At 39.5% G+C, this 23,475-nt stretch overlaps 1 protein-coding gene across 1 annotated transcript in view; it reads left to right on the top strand.

Moving 5' to 3' along the window:
- Nucleotides 1-23,475, top strand: part of BCAS3 (BCAS3 microtubule associated cell migration factor) — a 586,026-nt gene that overhangs the window by 21,752 nt on the left and 540,799 nt on the right. The window contains exon 7 of the mRNA XM_070774269.1: nt 7,013-7,119. Within this exon, the coding sequence (XP_070630370.1) occupies nt 7,013-7,119 (107 nt within the window). The remainder of the gene's footprint in view (nt 1-7,012; nt 7,120-23,475) is intronic.

Below are 23,475 nucleotides of genomic sequence, written 5' to 3'. Positions count from 1 at the left end.
ATATCTCTATAGGAAAAACTGTAAAGTCCATATTTAGGGGAGAAAAAAGAAACCAGTGAAAAAGGTAAAGAGCAGTTTTAGAATAACCAGTGATGGTATGATAAAAGACATAAAGAATGAGGATTACTTAAAGCTGTAGTAGTTCTGAAGAATAACCTAAAGTTTTTACAAAATTAAGAGCTTCACTTAAAAGTAATGAAGTCTGCTCTACCACCATCCAGAGAAAGAAAAAGAGCACAAGTGACTAAGCAGAACCTAAAGTAAGATAAAGGAGATTTTTGTATAATGACCTCAGTGTTTTATATATGGCATTTGAGGCCTTCTAAAAGTGACAACCTGTGATCAAGGTGGTAGCTGTGGTACAAAGATGACTGAATATCAAGAGTCCTGAGATTGCTCTTCAGCTTTGAGTAAGTTATACCAACCTTGTTCTTTATTTTTGGGTGGGGGGGCTTCCCTGATAGCTCAGTTGGTAAAGAATCTGCCTGCAATGCAGAAGGCCCTGGTTCAATTCCTGGATCAGGAAGATCCTCTGCTTAAGGGATAGGCTACTGCCTCTAGTATTCTTGGGCTTCCCTGGTGGCTCAGCTGGTAAAGAATCTGCCCGCAATGTGGGAGACCTGGGTTTGATCCCTGGGTTGGGAAACTCCCCTGTTCTTTTTAAGTTTTTTTCTTTTAGGCCACACCATATGGCTTGTGGGATGTTTGTTCCCTGACCAGACATTGAACCTGGGCCCTCAGCAGTGAGAGCACAGAGTCGTAGCCGCCATACAACCAGGGATTCCCCGAACTTGTTCTTGTCAGTCATAAAATGAAATCAGCTCCTGCTCTACGTATAAAACAGGATTTTTGTGCATCAGATTAGATAATGTATATATAAATCAATGGAATATTATAAAAGAACATTTAAATGTTAGATGTAAAGAGAATTGGGCTTCCCCCGTGGCTAAGTGGTAAAGAGTCTGCCTGTAGTGCAGGAGATGCAGGTACAGTCCCTGGGTTGGGAAGATCCCCTGGAGAAGGAAATGGTAGACCACTCTAGTATTCTTGCCTAGGAAATTCCCTGGACAGAGGAAGCTGGTAGGCTACAGACCATGGGGTCACAAAGAGTCGGACACGACTGAGTGACTGTTGATGTTCAGTCACTCAGTCATGTCCGACTCTTTGCAATCCCATGGACTGCAGCACACCAGGCTTCCCCGTCCTTCACTATCTCCTGGAGTTTGCTCAAACTCATGCCCATTGAGTTGGTGATGCCATCCAACCATCTCATGCTCTGTCACCCTCTTCTCTTGCCCTCAGTCTTTCCCAGCATCAGGGTCTTTTCCAGTGAGTCGGCTCTTTGCATCAGATGGCCAGAGTATTGGAGCTTCAGCTTCAACATCAGTCCTTCTAATGAATATTCAGGGTTGATTTCCTTTAGGATTGACTGGTTTGATCTCCTTACTGTCCAGGAGACTCTCAGAAGTCTTTGCCAACACCACAGTTCTTTGGTGCTCAGCCTTCTTTATGGTCCAACTCTCACATCTCTACATGACTACTGAAAAAACCATAGCTTTGACTAGATGGACCTTTGTCGGCAAAGTAATTTCTCTGCTTTTTAATACACTACGTTTGTCATAGCTTTCCTTCCAGGGAGCAAGCATCTTTTAATTTCATGCTGCAGTCACTGTTCACATCGATTCGAAGCCCAAGAAAATAGTCTGTCACTGTTTCCATTGTTTCCGCATCTATTTGCCATGAAGTGATGGAACCGGATGCTATGATCATCTTTTGAATGTTGAGTTTTAAGCCCGTATTTTCTCTCTACTCTTTCACGTTCTTCAAGAGGCTCTTTAGTTCCTCTTTGCTTTCTGCCATTAGGGTGGTGTCATCTGCCTATCTGAGGTTACTGATATTTCTCCCGGCTCTCTTGATTTCAGCTTGAGTTTCATCCAGCTCTGCATTTCCCATGATGCACTCTGCGTATAAGTTAAATAAGCAGGGTGACAATATACAGCCTCGTTGTACTCCTTTTCCAAGGTTGAACCAGTCCATTATTGCATGTCCAGTTTTAACTGTTGCTTCTTGACCTGCATACAGCCTTCTCAGGAGGTATGTCAGGTGGTCTGGTATTCCCGTCTCATGAAGAATTTTCCAGTTTGTTGTGACCCACACAGTAAGAGGCTTTAGTGTAGTCAGTGAAGGAGAAATAGATGTTTTTCCTGGAGTTCCATTTCTTTCTCTATGGTCCTGTGGATATTGACAATTTGATCTCTGGTTCCTCTGCCTATTCTAAATCCAGCTTGTACATCTGGAAGTTCTGGATTCATGTAGTGTTGAAGCCTGGTTTGAAGGATTTTCAGCATTACCTTGATAGCATGTGAAATGAGTAAAATTGTAGGGTAGCTTGAATATTCTTTGGCATTGCCCTTCTTTGGGATTGGAAAGAAACCGACCTTTTCCAGTCCTGTGGCCCCTACTGAGTTTTCCAAATTTGCTGGCATATTGAGTGCAACACTTTAAGAGCATCATCTTTTAGGATTTGAAATAACTCAGCTGGAATTCCATCACCTCCACTAGCTTTGTTTGTAGTAATGCTTCCTAAAGCCCAATGATTTCACGCTCCAGGATGTTTGGCTCTAGGTGAGTTACCACACCATTGTGGTTATCCTGGTCATTAAGACCTTTTTTTTAAAGTTCTTCTGTGTATTCTTACCACTTCTTAATCTCTTCTGCTTCTGTTAGGTCCATACTGTTTCAGTCCTTTACTTTGCCCATCTTTGCAAGAAATGTTCCCTTGGTATCTCTAATTTTCTTGAGATCTCTAGTCTTTCCCATTGCATTTTTTTCCTTTATTTCTTTGTATTACTTGCTTAAGACTGAGGGACTAAACAACAAAAGAGAATTAATTATGCCCTTAGGTTAAATAAGCTTATGATTCTGAATTTTGCTGGATATAGAATCATGTGCTATTAATTTTATGCTAGTGAATTCCTGTCAAAGGAAAATCAGCATAAAAAATAACTGGGACTTCCCTGATGGTCCAGAGCTTAAGACATTGTGCTTCCACTGCAGGGGGCACAGATTTGATATCTGGTTGAGGAACTAAGATCCCCCATGCTATGCCTTGTAGCCAAAAAATAGGAAGAAAAAATTACTGATTTTGAGCTCTGTTCAAGATTTTGATCTTTATATTTGAGCGATGGGAAGTCACTAATGTAGAGGATAGAAGTGAGAAGGTATGCCATTTTTTGTTTTTTTTTTTTCCGGCTGTGCCTCTTAACTTAGGGGATTTTAGTTCCCCAGCCAGGGATCAAACTGTGGGCTGATGGCAATGAGTACAGAATCCTAAGTACTGGACTGCCAGGGAATTCCCCAATATGTATATTTTGAAAAGATCGCTCTGACTCTAATACAGAGTTTGGTGGACAGTGGTGGAGGCAAAAAGTCACTCAGGCTTTTGCAATAGATATTGTAGACAGAGGTGGTGGTGGTGTAAGCAGAGAGCTATTTAGGAAGCTTGCTCATAGATTTATTGCTGGAGGGAAGGAAGAAGGCGGTTCCTGATTTTGCTATCTGGATAGATAATCATGCTGTTCCCCAAAATAGGAAACCCTGGAAGATCATGTTTGGGGAGGAAATCCTGATCTTTAAGTGGAATTTGATCTTCTGTTGAGACATCCAAAACCCATACTGAGGAAGTCACTAGCAGAAAGTAACTGAAGCAATGGTTGGAATGCGGTCACTTAGGGAGGGTTAGTGTAAGAAGAAAAGGGAGTTTAGGAATTTGCTTTGAGTAACTCTAATATTTCAAGAGAAGTTAGAAAAGGATGAGCCAGCGGAGAATATGGTTAGCATTGGTTATAGCTGCTGAATAATCTTAACAAGATGTTCTTAAAAACATATATTGGATTCAACAACTTGGAGGTTACTGATGACTGTAGTAAGTCACCTGGGAGGAGAGTTGGGGCAGAAACACGTTCTGAAACAGGCAGGGATGAATGAGAGATGAAAAGCAGATGCAGTTATAAACGAAGAGTTCAGCTCCTGGAAAGAGAGGAAATAGTGAAGTCAAATACAGGGAGAGGGATATTACTGGTTTATGATTTTAAAAAAACCCTTATTTAGGGACTTGCCTGGTGGTCCCTGGTGGGTTAAGATTCCAGGGTTCCTTTGCAGGGGTTGTAGGTTTGATCCCTATTCAGGAAACTAAGATTTTTCACATGCTGCCTGGAGCAGCCAAAAATACAAAAACAAACCCACCTTATTTATTGTGCAAATATATCATGATAAATAGCACAAAAGTATGGATCACTGAATTTTTACACATTGTAAATCTGTGGAGCCATAACTAAGGTAGAAGATAGAATGTTGCTACCTAATTGCCTAGTGATTCTGAATTTCATATAAAGAGAATCGTTCAGTATGTAGGCTATTAGCTATGTCTACATGTGTCCCCTCTCTCTTGGACCTCCCGCCCACATCTCCCCCCTTTCCACCAACCTTCCCATCCAGGTCATCACGGAGCACCCAGCCCAGCTCCCTGTGGTACACGCAGGTTTCCACTAGCTATTTTACACATGGTAATGTATTTATGGGCTTCACTTGTGGCTCAGCTGATAAAGGATCCGCTTGCAATGCAGGAGACCTGGGTTCCATCCCGGGGTTGGGACGATCCCCTGGAGAAGGGCAAGGCTACCCACTCCAGGATTCTGGCCTGGAGAATCCCATGGACTGTATATGTATAGTCTGTGGGGTTCCAAAGAGTCCTAATCTCCTAATACATCCCACCCTCCCCTTCCCCCTCGCAGAGTAATTTACTTTAGACAAAAGGAAATAGAATTGTGTGTCATAGAGTGGAATGAGAAGAGAGTGAGTGGTACAGATGCATGTAGGTTTTTGGCAATGAAGTTTCTAGATTCCTTGTGCGGTATATGAGACACATTATCTGCTGAGTAAGGAGACATTGGGTGGAGTCAGGGCTTGGAGAACAGTTTAAGAAAGTCATTGAACTTGTAGAAGTTGTTTCAGAAAATTGAGTACATTTGTTGTGCAGTTTTGAAGGCTCAGTTGAGGTTTGTGGAGATAATTTATAGTGGTGACAGTTGTGTCTCTTGTGATTTTCTCTGGGGGTACTTGGTTGCCATGGAATATACTAGGATAGTGGACTGGTTGGGTTCATCTAGGATGGAGGTTTTGCTGGTTGGGTGCCATGCAAAGATCCCACACAAAGGGATAAGAGAATGTAGATGACTGGCAGAAGTTACTGAGATGCCTGATCAAAGACTGTTAAGGCAGGAGGAGAGTAAATATATGAGAGAGGCCTGAAGAGTAGGGAGAAGGCAGGGTTTCAGTGGATTGGAGGTCTTAATGAAGTCAGAGAGCGAATCACAAAGCAAATAGTTAAGCAAACTTGCTGGAAGATAAGGTTGTGATCTGAGAAGAAAAGTCTTGATTAGTGATTTTTGAGGTGTAATAGTTCTGTTCAGTAAGGATGATAAATGCTTAATATTCACTGGTGTGAACTGGAAAAGTTGAAAGTTGATTAGAAAAGTGCACATAATTCTTTTATAGTGAACTGTATGTCCAGTGTGTTCAGATGTGTCAGGATTTACTATCCCCTGTAAGGAAAGGAACATAATTTTTCTTCCATTGCTAAATTTATACATATTAGAATTCTAGATGGTTACACATCATATTTGTATTTAGTTAATTTTGCTAAATATTTTACTTTGATTTGCTTTTATAGGTGGTTGTATTCTTGGTATTAGTATTTCCTGGGTATCCAGTGAGAGTTTGATTTTTATTTTAAAAAATTTCTTAATTAGAAAAATATTTTTTTAATGTAGCATGATTTTATGACAAGAGTAATCATATTGGCATTGTGCTTCTTGTGCCAACTTACCACAAGCCCTTTAGCTCTTTGCAGAGACCTTTACTCCATCTTTTTTTGGCCCTACCATGTGGCAGGTGGGATCTTAGTTCCCTGACTGGAGATCCAACCCTCGCCCCTTGCATGAGAGCACAGAATCTTAACCACTGGACCTCCAGGGAAGTTCCCCCACTCCTCCCCATCTTGCATCTTACTCTACCTTATCCTCTCCCTGTTGTTTCTCAGAGTGTCCAGATACAACTTGTGAACCCACACAGCTTACGTTGTCTGCCTCTGCGGGCACTGCTCCGCTGTCCTTCACCCGGCGCTGGTGTTTCCCCTGGGTACTGCTGTCAGTCTGTCGGGTTCTGTAGTCTGCTCTTCATGTGTGATGGAATGATACTTCGTACTGGTACCCTCCTGAGAGAGTTTGATTTTTAAAACCTACTTGTGCTAAGGTACTATTCCCTGGTGGCTCAGTGGTAAAGAATCCTCCTGCCGATACTGGAGACGCTGGTTCTGTCTCTGATCCAGGAAGATCCCCTGGAGAAGGAAATGGCAGCCCACTCCAGTATTCCTGCCTGGAAAATCCTGTAGACAGAGGATCCAGTTCACATCAGTGAATATTAAGCATTTATCATCCTTACTGAACACAGTAGTCCATGGGGTCACAAAAGAGTCAGACACGACTTAGCAGCGAAACGACCAAAAAAACTACTAGTTTTGTGATTTCAGCTTTTTGTTCACTTTCATTTAAATGTTTTCCAAAACTTCTGAATTTTTAAAGAAAATATTTATTTGGTTGGGTCAGATCATAGTTGTGGCATCCGGGATCTTCATTGAGTCCTGTGGGGCCTTTCATTGCGTCGGACTCTCTACTTGTGGTGCTTGGGCTCAGTAGTTGTGGTGCTCAGGCTTGGTTGCCCCTGCAGCATGTGGGATCTTAGGTCCCTGACCAGGGATTGAACCCGTGTCTCCTGCATTGCAGGGCAGATTGTTAACCACTGGACCACCAGGGAAGTCCCGAAACTTCTGAACTTTTATTGAAAAATAATTGAAGCAATCGTTATGCCAATAGCATTAAAGGAATGTCGTTATTTTTGTTGATTGACATTGTGTCTTTTAAATTTCCTCTTCTGTTATTTAATTCTAATGCAGATACATCAAGGAATCTGGAATTTCATGAAATTCATAGCACAGGGAATGAGCCGCCTTTGCTAATTATGATTGGCTACAGTGATGGAATGCAGGTCTGGAGCATCCCTGTAAGTATGATATGCTGACTCCCTGAAATAGAAAACTTTGCAGCATGCTAGCTGGTGGCCATATTTTCTCTAAGGACTCCTCCATTTATTTTGCAAGCAGTTGCTCAGAGACTGCTTTGTGTGGAACCCCATAGGAGGCCCAAGGAGTAAAGGGCACGTGGGAACTGAACCATGCAGTAAACGGTTTGTAAAGTAGGCTAGCGATTGTGGGGATCACTTTACATGGAAGATCTCACGTCTCATCATGGTAACCCTACGAAGTAGGTATTATTATTCTCTTTTCCTGCAATTTTTACAAAAGCGTAAAGAGGCTAACCCCTGGAGAAGGAAATGGCAGCCCCCTCGAGGGGTTCTTGCCTGGAAAATCCCTTGGACAGAGGAGCGTGGCACGCTACAGTCCGTGGAGTCGCAGAGTTAGCCACAACTTAATGATTAAACAACAACAAAGAAGCTTATAGAAGGCTTAAAAAAATTAGCGATTATTAAAAAAAAAATGTTTTGAGTCAGTTAAAACATCCACGTGGTCCAAAATTCAAGAGGTGTGAGTGGGCAACAAAGCTCCCTACCGCTGCTGTCCTCAGTTTCCCTTATCTTGAGTAGTTTCTAGTTCCCTAGGGTTTCTAGTGTCTTATGTATCCTGATTTTTTAGCAAATAAGAACATATATATTTCTCCCTCCCTGCCGTTCCTTAACAGAAGGGAACATACTATACAACTGTCTGTACTTTGCTGTTTTTTACTTATGAGTTAGTATTCCAAGAGCTTCTCTATGGGTTATATAGCCACATATAATTCTCTTATTTGGACTTTCCTTAATTTACATGACTTGTTTCCAATTATTGGTAACACCTGAGTGCACCCTCCCCTCGCCTTTTCTGATATTAGAAACGATGTAATACATGAGCTTGAACTAAGGTCATTTTGTGTCTGTGTATCTGTTAGGATAAATCACAGTTTTGATAAATGTTTTACATTGCTTAACACTGGGCCCAGTTTCCATCTTCAGTCCTCCATGTGCTTCTCTGGGATGACCAACAGTAAATGTACTAGAAGAGGAAGAGGCTTGGTGGGATCACAGCTCAGTGAAGTGTAGTTGGGACTACATACTTTGGCTCATACTTAGTTATATTCTGGTGTTTGGCATGGCCTAAATATCATGTCTCTCTTATAGACTGGGGTGGAAGGCCTAGTTGGCAGGTGGAACATCTATTGTGTAGTTTTTTGTTTTTTTTTGCAGTTGGAGACCCGGGGCCAGTATTTGTGCCTTTAATAAACGCATTTACTACATTGTTTGAAGGCTGTTTTGCATGGGTGGTTCAACTAGACTTTTTTTTCTTCCCTTTTTGGTTCTTTTGAGTATTATGGTTACTTCCTAAAAGATTTATAAGCAAATATATATTGCCTCAAATTTAATGAAATGCTAGATGTTCTTGAGTACAGAATTTGGCATAAGGATTATTGAGTAATGAGTACATTGATCTTCATAATTCTTAAACATTTAAACTAAAAATATTGTTTATTCTTATATTCTGTAAATCACTGATAATGAACTATAGTTCTTATAGTTCCTCTAATCTTATAGGGGGCTTCCCTGGTGACTCAGTTGGTAAAGAATCTGCTTGTAATGCACGAGACCCAGGTTTGATCCCTGGGTTGGGAAGATCCCCTGGAGAAAGGAATGGCAACCTACTTCTGTATTTCTTGCCTGGAGAATTCCATGGACAGAGGAGCCTGGCAGGCTATTTAGTCCATGGGGTTGCAAAGAGTCGGGTACAACTGAGCTAGTAACACTCACATACACATGCACTAATCTTATAATAATTATGTATCATATTATTAAATATTTAGGATTTGAGGCTTTATATTTCTTAAAAATTGGCTTTATTTTGCAGAGATAGAAGAATCCTGTTGGTATGTCATGGATCAAGTGAACTTGTTTTTTTTGCCTTTGGGGATGTGTAGTTGACATTTTTTCAAGACCTTGCAATGTTGTTTGTAATTGAAGTATCATGCCAAAGGCATAGACAAAAGGACCTAAAATGTAGCAGTGTTTTGTTTATTTGCTTTTTCCTAACAAGAAAAATAATTCTAGGTTGTGTTCAGAGGAGAGGATTTTGTAAATGTAACCTTTTCTTATTAATAAGAGACTATATTTTGATTCTTAAAAATTTTATTTTTTAATGACTGAGTGATTGGAGTATAGTTGCTTTCTAATGCTGTGTTAGTTTCTACTGTACAGCAGAGTGAATCAGCTATATGTATATAAATGTATATGTATCTTCTTTCTGGGATTCCCTTCCCATTTAGGTCACCACCATTTTGATGCTTTACTCTGTTTGATGACGGACTTGAAGGCAAAGAGGAAGCTAGAGCTTTAACAGGGTTGGGCCTTGTGGATTAGGGGTGTTGACCAGACTGAGCACATTCCTTTGGTGGTACTCAGGCTGCCCACTTGGCTTTGGTTATAATTAGAGGTATCGCTTTTAATAGTTGACTTATGTCTAGCTCTGAGTAACTTAAAGGTCTTCCGAGTAATTTTAATTACTTCTTTGAAGTAATTCTTATGCACAGATTGTATTTTGAGAGAACTAAATAATCTTTTCTTCATGGAATTTTCATTAATTGTCAGTTGTTACTATTGTAGTCGTATAGCCCCCCTGAGGACTGGTTCAAGAATTAGGAGGCAGTTTGGAAAAATAAGCTCCTTCTGTTGCACTGATGGAGCTCTTCCTGTGTTCAGAGAGCTTTATATACACATTGTCTCATGTGTTGTATACTGTGAGGGAGAAGTTATCCTATTTTATAGGTGGTAAGGTCACACTACTTAAAGAGGAGGAATTGGAATGCAAACCCAGTTCTGTCTGACTTAACATTCAAAGCCCACTATCTAAGGGCTCTATTTCCTCTCTGCGGTAGCAGAAGATATGCCATGCAAGTGGTATGGCAGCTTAGTGTTAGTTTTCAGGGTAAAAGTTATGGTGTACCTTCATATGTTCATCCTTTATAGACCAGTGTGAGTTACCCATTGCTCTAACTAAACCCTTCTGAAACTTATCACTAGTTAGCCATTCAGTAATCATTTAAGTGTTACCATGTGTAGATGAGGAGCTTATGTTGGTCAGTCTAGAAATAAACCTGGTTCTAAGGGACCTTTGAGACCGTAAAGCATATTTGCTTTTGAGTTAAGTGAGGGTGGGCAGAAAGTCAATCCTTGTCTGAATTTCAGCTCAGGTTTTGCTTCAAGTTTGTGCCCAAGGTTGACTTTATATAATTGTCCCACCTCTGAGTCTCAGATTAAGAAAATAAACATCCTGGCTAAACATTAAAAAAAAAAATTGTTTATGAAGTTCATTGTTGTTGTTAATTCACTAAGTCATGTGTGACTCTTTGTGATCACATGGGCTGTAGCAAGCCAGGCTCCTCTGTCCAATGCTGTCTCCCAGACTTTGCTCAAATTCTTGTCCATTGAGTTAGTGGTGCTTTCTAACCTTCTCTTCCTCCGACACTCTCTTCTTTTGCATTCAGTCTTTCCCAGCATTAGTATCTTTTCCAGTGAGTCAGATCTTTTCCAGTGAATCGGCTCTTTGCATCAGGTGGCCAAAGTATTGGAGATTCTTCTTCAGCAACAGTCCTACCAATGAATATTCAGGGTTGATTTCCTTTAGAATTGACTGGTTTGATCTCCTTTCAGTCCAAGAGACTCTGACAGGTCTTTTCTCCAGCACAATTCAAAAGCATCAATTCTTTGGTGCTCAGCCTTTTTAATGAAATGCATAAATGCAGTTGAGGCTTAGATGATATCTCAGAATCTAGCTAAGTTGAGTTAGCTCAAAACTGTGCAGAAGTGGTATCTTTATTGCCCAGTCCCTATGACTTTGTGTATGAGATGCCTGCAGGAAAACACTAGTATTCATAGCTTTCCCAAGCTGTCACGCGCCTTCTGTCAACACATCTGATGTAACATGAGAAAGAATGATTATTTATGTTGTTGTTCTGGATAAATAGGTCCCTTTCCTACTCATGCCTAGCAATGCCATTACCTCTTTTTGGTAATGTGAATATCAGTGCTCTTGCTTAAAATTCTTTTTTAAAAAATTTATTTTATTTTCTTTTGGCCATGGTGCGTGGCTTGTGGGATCTTAGTTCCCTAGTCAAGGTTTGAATGTGGCCCTTGGCAGTGAGAGCACAGAGTTCTAACCAGTGGACTGCCAGGGAATTCCTTTAAAATTCTTAAAAAATTAAAAAAAAATTTATATTTTTTATTTGAAGGATAATTGCTTTACAGAATTGTTATTTTCTGTCAAACATTAACATGAATCAGTCATAGGTATACATATGTTCCCTCCCTCTTGAACCTCTCTCCCATCTTACCCTCTAGATTGTTACAGAGCCCTGTTTGAGTTCCCTCAGTCATACAGCAAATTCCCATTAGCTGTCTATTTTACATATGATAATGTAAGTTAATTAAAAAAATCAGCAGTACATGGACTAAAGACCAAATAGGTTTATGGGATTTATATGAAAAGAAAAAAAACACAAAACACAGTAATTCTGTACTTTTCCTTTAACTCCCATAATTCTTTTAGCTCTTGTTATCTTAGTTATTTATTTTATTTATTTCAGTTATTTTAAAATATCTTGCTTGTATTCTTTATATATATATATATATATATATATATATATATATATATATATTTTCAGCCAGTCTTACACATAGATTGACTGGGTACCCTGAGGTATGAGAACTTAAAAAGTGTTCATTTATTCAACACAAGTCTGTAATAAAGTATGTATTTTGAGCAAAATAGTGTCTTTTAGGAGCTAGTAGAAGAACTGGATTTAAATAAAAATAAAGACAAATTGTAATATGAAGAAAAAAGAGATTATAATAAGGAAGTGGCATGGAAGTAATTAAATTTAGCCACAGTATGATTGGAACAGCAAATAGTAAAGTCAGAGGTTCTGAGGTGGAAATGTTCTTTACTCTATAGTTGGACATTGATTGAGATTTCTTAAGTTTTTTTCTTCTTAAGAATATTGAGATAAATATCTTTATGATTATGTAATTTAGAGAGATCAATAAAAGGTATACTAAAGCTCTTGGTAGATTTGCCAAATTGCATTCTTATAAAGCCATGCCATTTATACTTGCCTCGTTCATTCATTCATTCATTCACTCAGCAAAGATTTATTGATTGTCTTTTATATGCCAGACCTTGTTCAAGGTGCTGGGAAAACAACAATGAGCTAAACAAAACCATTATCTTATGGAATTTCTATTTTAGGTGGGTGGGTTGAAGAGTGGGGAAGATGATATTAAAACATGTACAATGCTTTGATAATAAATAAACACATACCAAGTGTTATAGTGGGGTGGTTGGTGTTGTTGTGTGTTGCTGTATTATGTAAGGTAGTCTTGGAAAGCCTCTCTCAGTGACTTGCAGAGCAGAAGTGTGGATGAGTAAGTCTTGTGGGCATTTGAGGAAGGGGCGTTTAAAGGCAGTACTCTCTCATATAGGATTCTGTTTCCTATATTTAAAAATAGCAGGGAGACACTTTGGTGGAGCTTGGTGAGCAGGTGAAAAATGCTGGGTGTCTCAGAAGTGCTGGGCTACAGTTTTGCAAGGTAAAACTTACAAAATGAGCTTTGTACCATTGTAAGAACTTCAGAAAGTCTGAATATAGAGCAAAGTTGAACCAATTTTATGGAAAATATGTATACTCACCACCTCGATTATACCATGAAAATTTTTACTGTATTTGCTTAATTTTCTCTCTACCTATAGATCTTATTGGGTGCATTTCAAAGTAAATTGCAAAATCAGCATGGTTCCCCCTAAATACTTTTGCATGGCTTATCATTAAAGTTGAATATTTGATTAGTTTTTAATGTAAAATTTACCCACAGTTAAATACACAAATCTTAATATGTAAACTTCCTGAGCTTGGATAAATACATGGCAGCCCCCATCTCTGTCAAGATATAGACCATGATTATCATTCAAGAAATTTCCCTCGTGGCTGTTTTCCACTTTTCCTCCATCCCATCTGTGAAACAGCCACTATTGTTATCTTATTTTCCACTGTAGATTAGTTTGCCTGTGGATTAGTTTGCCTGTTTTAGTTATGGCACTCAGGCTTAGTTGCTCTGCAGCATGTGGAATCTTCCCAGACCAGGAATTAAACCCATGTCCCTTGTATTCGCAGATGGATTCCTATCCACTGCACCACCATGGAAATCCTCTCATCCTCTTTTGAAGTGCTTAATATCTTAAACAGGTATTGAAAACGTATTCATTACAGTACCTAAAAGATGAGAGTTGTATGAAACAGTGTATTTGAGGTTCAGTAAGTTAAGATTTATTAGGGAAAACCACTAGACCATTCAGGTATGAGCCCTTACAATTATACAGTGGAAGTGACAAATAGACTCAAGGGATTAGATCTGATAGAGTGCCTAAAGAACTATGGACGAAGGTTCGTAACATTGTAGAAGGCAGTGATCAAAACCATCCCCAAGAAGAAGAAATGCAGAAAGGCAAATGGTTGTCTGAGGAATCCTTAAAAGTAGCTGAGAAAAGAAGAGAAGTGAAAGGCAAAGGAGAAAAGGAAAGATATCTCCATCTGAATTTCAAAGAATAGCAAGGAGAGATAAGAAAACCTTCCTAAGTGATTAGTGCAAACAAATAGAGGAAAACAGTGGAATGGGCAAGACTAGAGATCTCTTCAAGAAAATTAGAGATACCAAGGGATCATTTCATGCAAAGATGGACACAGTAAAGGACAGAAACAGTATGAACCTAACAGAAGCAGAAGATATTAAGAAAAGGTGGCAAGAATACACAGAAGAACTGTACAAAAAAGATCTTCATAACCACAGTGGTGTGATCACTTACCTAGAGCCAGCCATCCTGGAATGCAAAGTCAAGTGGGCCTTAGGAAGGATCACTATGAACAAAGCTAGTGGAGGTGATGGAATTCCAGCTGAGCTATTTCAAATCCTAAAAGATGATGCTGTGAAAGTGCTGCACTCAATATGCCAGCAAATTTGGAAAACTCAGCAGTGGCCACAGGGCTGGAAAAGGTCAGTTTTCATTCCAGTCCTAAAGAAAGACAATGCCAAAGAATGCTCAAACTGCCGCACAGTTGCACTCGTCTCACATGCTAGTAGAGTAATGCTCAAAATTCTCCAAGCCAGGCTTCAACAGTGTGTGAACCGAGAACTTCCAGATGTTCAATCTGGATTTAGAAAAAGCAGAACCAGAGATCAAATTGCCAACATCCGCTGGATCATCAAAAAAGCAAGAGAATTCCAGAAAAACATCTATTTCTGCTTTATTGACTATGCCAAAGCCTTTGACTGTGTGGATCACAACACAACAAACTGTGCAAAATTCTTTAAGAGAGGGGAATACCAGACCACCTTACCTGCCTCCTGAGAAATCTGTATGCACGTCAAGAAGCAACAGGACTGGACATGGAACAATGGACTGGTTTAAAATTGGGAAAGGCGTACATCAAGGCTATATATTGTCACCGTGCTTATTTAACTCATGTGCAGAGTATATCATGGGAAATGCTGGACTGAGTGAAGCACAAGCTGGAATCAGGATTGTGGGGAGGAATATCAGTAACTTCAGATATGCAGGTGACACCACCCTTACGGCCGAAAGTGAAGAGGAACTAAAGTGCCTTTTGATGAAAGTGAAAGAGGAGAGTGAAAAAGCTGGCTTAAAACTCAACATTCAGAAAACCAAGATCATGGCACCTGGTCCCAACACTTCATGGCAAATAGATGGGGAACAGTGACTGACTTTATTTTCTTGGGCTCCAAAATCACTGCAGATGGTGATTGCAGCCATTAAATTAAAAGATGCTTATTCCTTGGAAGGAAAGTTATGACTAACGTAGACAGCATATTAAAAAGCAGAGACATTACTTTACCAGCAAAGGTCCGTCTAGTCAAAGCTATGGTTTTTCCAGTAGTCATGTATGAATGTGAGAGTTAGACCATAAAGAAAGCTGAGTGCTGAAGAATTGATGCTTTTGACCTGTGGTGTTAGAGAAGACTTTTGAGTCCCTTGGACCACAAGGAGATCCAACCAGTCCATCCTAAAGATCAGTCCTGAATATTCATTGGAAGGACTGATGCTGAAACTGAAACTCCAGTCCCTTTGGCCACCTGATGGGAAGAGCTGACACATTGGAAAAGACCCCGATTCTGGGAAAGACTGAAGGCAGCAGGAGAAGGGGACGACAGAGGATGAGACGGTTGGATGGCATCACTGACTCGATGGACATGAGTTTGAGCGAGCTCTGGGAGTTGGTGATGGACAGGGAAGCCTGGTGTGCTGCAGTCCACGGGGTCGCAAAGATTCGGACACGACTGAGCAATTGAAGTTAAGATTCGGAGTGTTTTCTTGGATGTGCTGCAAAGAAGCAACACTAGGTGTCGCCAACACATTGGGCTAAGAAAAGTCCAGCTGTTCCCTTAAAAGAAAATATTTTCGTTAAAGCTTTTAGTGTGGCTTTTACACTTTTTGTCTTGCCTTTACATTGAAAACTTCAGAGAAAACCTGCAAGGACATATTTGAGGTGAATACCAATTAGCTTATTATTTGTTAGAGGATGGGTGCCACCTTTGCCATGTCAAGAGTGCTAGCCAGGAAACAATTTCTATGGGTTTCATTTGGGAACAATCTAAAGTCAGTGATTTGGGTAACTGGCAAGCAGAGAAAGTTTGAATATGGACCCAAATCAAAAAAATTGCCTTTGTTGAGAGTAGAGCCTTATTTTGTTTGGTTCAGTCTCTTATTACTGGAAAGAGAAGTATGAATGGCTCTTTAGTCACTTGGCAGTGGACGATCTTCAGGTGTCACAGAGTGAATGAAAGCAGAAATGAAGAATAATATTGAAACAACTTGTGGAATTCTGCCAGGCTTCTCTGTCCGTGGGATTTCCCAGGCAAGAATACTGGAGTGGGTTGCTCTTTCCTTCTCCAGGGGATCTTCCCGACCCAGTCATCGAACCCGGGTCTCCTGCATTGCAGGCAGATTCTTTACCATCTGAGCCACCAGAGAAGCCCTAATAAAAGCAGAAGTGAAGAAGAATATTTAAGTAGCTTGTGAAATTCACTCAGATTAGTAGAGGAAAATATTTTCTGTGGAATATGTTTCCTAAGGTATGACTTTAAACAAGTCTATATCTAAAGTTTAGTCTTGCCAGTGTTTAAATAGTGGCTTTCTGTGACCTTTGTTGATTTGAAAAATGAGTTTGAAATTTAGTATTGTAAATCGGAATCTCTTGTTTGAAATATTTTTGATATTTTTCCACTCTGAAATGGAAGCTCTTTGGACACAAGCTGACCAGTGATGTGCGGAAGGCAGCTGTTTTTCTTACGAATTTCACTGACTGTGTTAAATACCATAAGGTGCACAGATCGTCAGTGAGCAGATTGAGTTTTTAATGTGTGTATAACTTTCTGGGCACCACTCAGATTAAGACACAGACCATTTCCAGCCACTCAGTCGTCCCTCGTGCCACTTGCATGTCACTACTGCCTCCTTGTACCTCCAAGTAACCACTATTCTGACTTCTGTCACCAGAGATTAGTGTTTTCTATTCTTGAACTTAAAAAAAAACAGGGTGTGTGTTGGGGGGTGGTCAGAGATAATCCAGTCTACTCTTTTGTGTCTGGCTTCTTTCTCTCAACAGTGTGACTATGAGATTCTTTCATGTTATTATATGTAGCAGTGATTTGCTCTTAATTTTGCTGTATACTATTTTTAGTGTCCTACTCTTTGCAACCCCATGGAAAGGCACCTCTTTCCATGGAATTGTCCAGACAAGAATACTGGAGTGGGTTGCTATTCCCTTCTCCAGGGGATCTTCCTGACCCAAAGATCGAACCCGAATCTCCTACATTGCAGGCAGATTCTTTACCGTCTGAGCCACCGGGGAAGCCCTTCCATTATACAACTGATTAACATTTTTGTTGATTGCACTTTTTGAATATTATGGATAAAGCTGCTCTGGTGTTCTTGTGTGTGTTCCTTGGTGGATATATGCTGCACCCATTTCTCTGGGATGTAGACCTAGGAATGGATTTGCTGTGTCGAAGTGAACGCGTATGTTTAACTTTAGTAGATAACTGCCAATCAGTTTTCCGAAGTGGTTTTACCAGTGTGTACTCCCACCAGCAATTTATGAAAGTTTCACATGCTGCACGTTCTCATTAGCTCTTGGTATTGTCAGTCTTTCTAATTTTAACCATTCCTGTGTATATGGGTTGGTATCTTATTGTGGCTTTAAAGATGCTTTTATTTTGCAATAATTTTTAACTTTCAGAAAATTTTGTACTAATATAAGGAACTCCTGTTACTCATTACCCAGATTTACTAGTGAAGGAGATTTTACTTTTTATTTATCATTCTCTCAATTTTTTCTGTGTGTGCAGATTTTTTTCTGAACCATTTATCAATAGAATTTATGCCCCCCTTCCATAAAAACTTCTGTGTGTATTTCCTGGGAACAAGCACATTATCTTTTATAACCATAGCACTGTTATCAAAACCAGCACCTTTAAATTTGATACAAATAATAATCCAGTCCATTTTATGATTTCATCATTTATCCTGTTAGTCTTCCTTATAAGGTTTTTAAAATTTTCACTTTCTTACTGTTGTCTTTTGATGAAGGAAATCCAAATCAAATTTTAAGTGGTTTACTCTATTCTTAATGCTTTTTGTATCCTTTATTCTAAGGCTGTGAAAATATTCTGTTATGTTTGCTGCTGCTGCTGCTAAGTCGCTTCAGTCGTGTCCGACTCTGTGCGACCCCATAGACGGAAGCTCACCAGGCTTCCCCATCCCTGGGATTTTCCAGACAAGAACACTGGAGTGGGTTGCCATTTCCTTCTCCAGTGCAGGAAAGTGAAAAGTGAAAGTGAAGTCACTCGGTCGTGTCCGACTCTAGCGACCCCATGGACTGCAGCCTACCAGGCTCCTCTGTCCATGGGATTTTCTAGGCAAGAGTACTGGAGTGGGGTGTCATTGCTTTCTCCGTGTTTTCTGCTAGAAGATTGCTGTTACCTTTAGATTTATAATCCTTTTGAAATTTTTGGTATATGGTTTGACACAGGGGTCAAGGCTTTTTTGAATTGAAAAAATTAAAAAATGTAATTGATTTAGCACCATTTCTTGAAAGGACTGACTTCCCAGGTAGCTCAGTGGTAAAGAATTCACCTGCCAATGCAGGAGACTCAGGAGACGTGGGTTCATTTCCTGGGTCAGGAAGATCCCCTGGAGGAGGAAAGGGCAACCCACTGCAGTGTTCTTGCTTGAAGAATCCCATGGACAGAGGAGCCTGGTGGGCTACAGTCAGTGAGGTCACAGAAAGTTGAACATGACTGAGCACGCACGAACTCAGCACTCCTGAAAGGATCATTCTTTGCCCACCAAATATGAGTACGTAATTTTGACCATTTCTATATTTTTGCTTTTATTTTTAGTCTATTTTCAAATTGATTTTTAAAACCTTTGAATTTTGAAAAAATATAGACTCATGGGAAATTGCAGAATATTAGAGTCCTGGGTGCATTTCCCTCAATTTCTCACAGAGGTGACATATAAATTATAGTACCATATCAAAACCAGGAAATAGACATTTACAATGATTAAAATTTTTTTTTATTGTTTGTCTTTTCCAGTTTTATTTAGATTTAGTTGACCTACTACCTTGATCTCTAACACCATGAATTATGGTCATTTTGCCAGTTTTGAACTTTATGTTGATGGATTCATAGTATATGAACTCAATCAGATTTTCATCTACAGATGCAATGATTAATCTTGAGACTAAGTCCCATTTTTTTTTTCCAGTTTGCCATATTTGAATATTCTTCACCTTGGCCTGGGGATTATTTGCAACTTGACAGAGTGCATTGATCACACGGTTTTCTCTTATGCCTTTGCTTTTAATCTACTTTCTTTCCTTTTTAAAAATTCATTTAAGTAGATTTATTATTGTATTTATTTATTTATGACCGTTCTGGTCTTTGTTGCTATGCGGACTTTTCTCTAGTTGCATCAAGCTGGGTTACTCTCTAGTTGCCGTGCAGGGGCTCAGAAGTTGCGGCTCTGGGGGCCTAGAGAGCAGGCTCAGGATCAGGGATTGAACCTGTGTCTCCTGCATTGGCAGATGGATTCTTTACCGCTGAGCCACCAGGGAAGCCCTGTGTTCTTTCTTTATGTATATGTTTCTGGTTTAAAAAGTACTGGTCATCTTCATGTGAACTATCAGAAGTGATAACAGAATTAACAAATGATTGTTTTAAAAGGCTGATACTTTTAAAAATAAATTAATTAAAATGAATTTTAATGCATAACACATAAAAGTAGGAAAATACAAGTTATATATATTTGTGACTCATTTTTGCCGTTATTGGCGTTTTGGACCAGGTGACTCTTTATTATGGGGGGCTGTTCTGTACATTGTAGCATACATAGTCACATCTGTGGCCTCTGTCTACTAAATGCCCAAACCAACTCCCTTAATTATGACAATTAAAGATGTCTCCAGTCATTGTCAGACGTCCTCTGATTTAGAACCACAACTCCAGAGAAAATTTTGGTCGAAACTACTGGCTTAGATACATGCAATTTGATGGGAAAAGTTGTTGAGTACAGTTAAGCATACCAAAGATTTATTGTACATGTATACGTGTACACACACACACACACACACTTTAGTGAGAATTATTTTTAAAATGGAATTGAAATATTTGTATTTTTAAATATTAAAATTAAGTGCTCTCCATTATAAGCCTGTTCTTTCCCTTAATATTCATTCAGGTTGATTGGTAGTAATCAACTGTGTTCTCATTTTTTTTTCAGATGGGAAGGGTGAGATAATAGAAAATAATAGGTTTCTGGGGACTTTCTTATTGGGTGTACCAGGCGGCATGTGGGATCTGGTTCCCTGACAGGGACCAAACCTGTGCCCCACACGGTAGAAGTATGATGTCTCAACCACCAGACCACCAGAGAATTCCCCTCTGGGGCCTTTAAAAAGGAACTGAACTAGTATTTCTATCTTCTAGATCTTGTTCATAATCAATTTAATGTTTGAATTTTGAACATAGGCCCGAAGGAATGAAGTGAAGAGTTTCTGATTTCATAATTTTTAATTCAGTTTTCCTGTGTGTTTCAGTATTTTCTGGAAATCTTGATTTTACATTAGCAGTTGGGAGAATTCTTTGTATCTCTAGAACTATGATCAGGTTTTCATGGTCTATATCTCTGGTGCCAGGTACATTGTCTGGTAGGATATGTGTGTGTGTATTTACATATATATTTACATATGTATGTGCACATATATATATGCTCATGTATATATGAGTATATATGTTAATAAGTATGTTTCAAGATTTCAGCCTTGAGCTGGATATTCTAAGTGTGCTAGAGAGTCAGTATCAGAAAGATTCAAAGTCAGTTTTATAATCTTTTGCTGTTTGCTTTCATTCCATTTCCGTTCCCAGTCTATCCCCTTTTCCTAAAATCTCTTTTTAAAAAAGTTAATTAGCAGAACCCTCATCTTTCCCTTCAGCCACACTGGAACTTTAGGTCGATGCCACGTATTAGGATGTATCAGTGTAGCTGAGGGCTGAGCCCTGCCTCGAGGAGATGGTGTTTTACTTGTGCGCTCTGTCACTACATGATTGCCATCTGTGTCAGTGCTTCCCAAATGGGAGTGATTGTGCCCCCAAGGAAACATTTGTCTGTGTTTGCAGACATTTTTTATTGTCATCATTAGGAGTTGCTACTGGCATCTAGTCAGTAAAAGCCAGAAATGCTGTTAAACATCCTACCGTGTACTGGACAACCTCCCACAGCAAAGATTATTGAGTCCAAAATGTCAGCAGTACTGAGTCTTTGAGATTCATGTCACGATGGGGGTTTGAGCAGAGTGCAGTAGAGCCCTGAGCAGCGTTGGGGTGCTTTGGGGAATTTTGATGCTTGTGCTGCATAGTGAAATTTCATAATACAAATAGTAACAACTATTAAAAAAATCAGAATGTACCACACACATTATTTTAGGCACATTACCCTTTATTGTCTTATTATCCTATCAATTTGACTAGTTGCTATTATTCCCAGTTTACAGAGAAAAAAATTGAAGTTCGTATTTAACCAGCTCAGCTTCTTTGGTAGATAAGAAAAAAAAAAAGTATTTTTCAGAGCAGTTTTAGGTTCATTGCAAAATTGAGCTGAACGTACAGAGTTCCCACATCCTCTTGCCCCCACAAACACATAGCCTCCCTGTTAATGAGCATTGCACATCAGAGCGATGCCATGTTTGAATTGATGAACCTGTGCTGACCCCACATTGTCATTCACAGTGCGAGGTTTACATCAGGTTTGCTTTCAGTGTTGCACATGCTGCGGGTTTTGACAGATGTGTAATGACACGTCCCCACCATTAGAGCATCACACAGGGTCTCACTGCGCTAAATGCCCTCTGTGCTCTGCCTGTGCCCTGATCTGAACATCTCGTGTGCTCCCTCCTCTGGCAACCACTGGCTTTTTACTGTCCATGTAGTTTTGCCTTTTCCAGAATGTCCTATACTTGAAATCATACAGTATGTAGCCATTTCAGATCAGCTTCTTTCACTTAGTGATACGCGTTTACGCTTCCCTCACATCTTTTCATGGCTGATAGCACATTTGTTTGCAGTGCTGGATGATATTCCACTGTGGGGAGGTACCACAGTTTCTCTATGACATATACCTTTAAAGATTACCACAAAATGTACAGATGTCAAGTCTATAGTTTGATGACTGTGTGTTTTATGTATGTTTATGTAAGTGTGTATATATGTGTTTACACATGCAAATAAATGGAACTACCATTGAGAACAAAATGTAGAACGTTTTTCTTACTTAGAAAGTTCCCCAGACAGTATTAACCCCAAGGTAATCACTCTTCTGAGTGTGGATTAGCTTTGCCGAGTTGGACTTTGTGTAAGTCGAGGCACGCAGCATGTGCTGCTACACTTTGTGTCTTGTCTGTTGCACTGTGTCTTTTTAAAAATTCATCCGTGTTGTTACATTTTGTAGTTTGTATTTTTTATTTTTTTCATGACTGTGTTTCATTCTGTGGATTGAATATACTGCAGTTTGTTTAGCTGTTCTTCTTTTGATGGGCATTTGTGTTTCTGGCTTTTGGTTATAGTGAAGAAAGCTCCTATGAACATCATTGTAGATCTGTGACTAATACTCTGTTTTTGAGTACCTACCTAGGAGTAGAATTGCTGGGTCATGGGTTAGGCATGTATTTAACTCTATTAGAAATTCCCTGGAGTTTTCCAAAGAGCCTGTACTGTTATACACTTGACATCTGCAATAGCTAAGGATTCTAGGAGCTCCGTTTCCTGCGCCTTTTGGCACTGTAAGTCATTTTTTATCATCCGGGTAATCTTACAAGTTTGTATGATACCTGTTTTACAGAAGAAAAACCTTAGCCTTCTCTTTGATATAATCAGTTTCTCTTTGGCAAAACTATCTCAATCCACAGATTATATCAGTGTAGGTTTACAATGCCAATAAAATATGACACGCTGAGTCTTCTAAAAGTGGAAAAAGGCTATAAGCCAAAATTGGCTTATCTGTAGCGTCGTTTTCTCTCGTTCCTTTTCAATTGGACATGTACTCAGCATGAAATAAAATAACGAGTTAAGGGGAATCCAGTTTGTGTGTCTGAGTGATTATGAAGTGTTTATGACAGCTCCTAGGCTGACACGCTCTGTAATGGTGTTACATTGACTTCTGAACACCTTCTAGTCTGCCTCCAGGCGTGTGTGTCTGTGTAGTCTGAGTGGTTTTACATTAACATCTACCCGGGGTAAGATCTTTTGACTACAGAAGTGTTACTTGCAAATGGAAGATACCATTAGGGCCGCTTCAAAGCTCCGCGATGGTATTTGGACTGGTGGTGCTGAAGTAATGGCTGGGGTTTTGAAGTGTAATGTCTAAATCTGCGTTGCATAACCGGAGGAACGTGTGAGTTTAAACTGCTTTTCTTTGATCTTCCTTTCAAAAATCAGGATAAAGGGGAAAGGTTAAAGTTTCCTTAAGATACTCCTCTCTCTGTGTGTAAAAAAAATTGGAAGTATGAAAATATGATTACAAGTTCCATTCATTATTTATGTTCTGCGGTTTTCATATTGTTCTTGAAACTCACTTCCTTCTTGCCTCAAGTTTTGTATTTTGAATTTAGTGTTAAGACCAAAATACAGGCTTGGTTGCTGTCTGCTTTATGTGGTTAGCGAGTATCTGTTCTATAAGTTGTTAGTCCTCAC

Source organism: Bos indicus, chromosome 19, assembly GCF_029378745.1.
Source record: "Bos indicus isolate NIAB-ARS_2022 breed Sahiwal x Tharparkar chromosome 19, NIAB-ARS_B.indTharparkar_mat_pri_1.0, whole genome shotgun sequence".
In the NCBI taxonomy this organism is placed as follows: domain Eukaryota; kingdom Metazoa; phylum Chordata; class Mammalia; order Artiodactyla; family Bovidae; genus Bos; species Bos indicus.
Note: the sequence above shows the minus strand (reverse complement) of the source record. Positions and strands in the feature narration are given on the sequence as shown.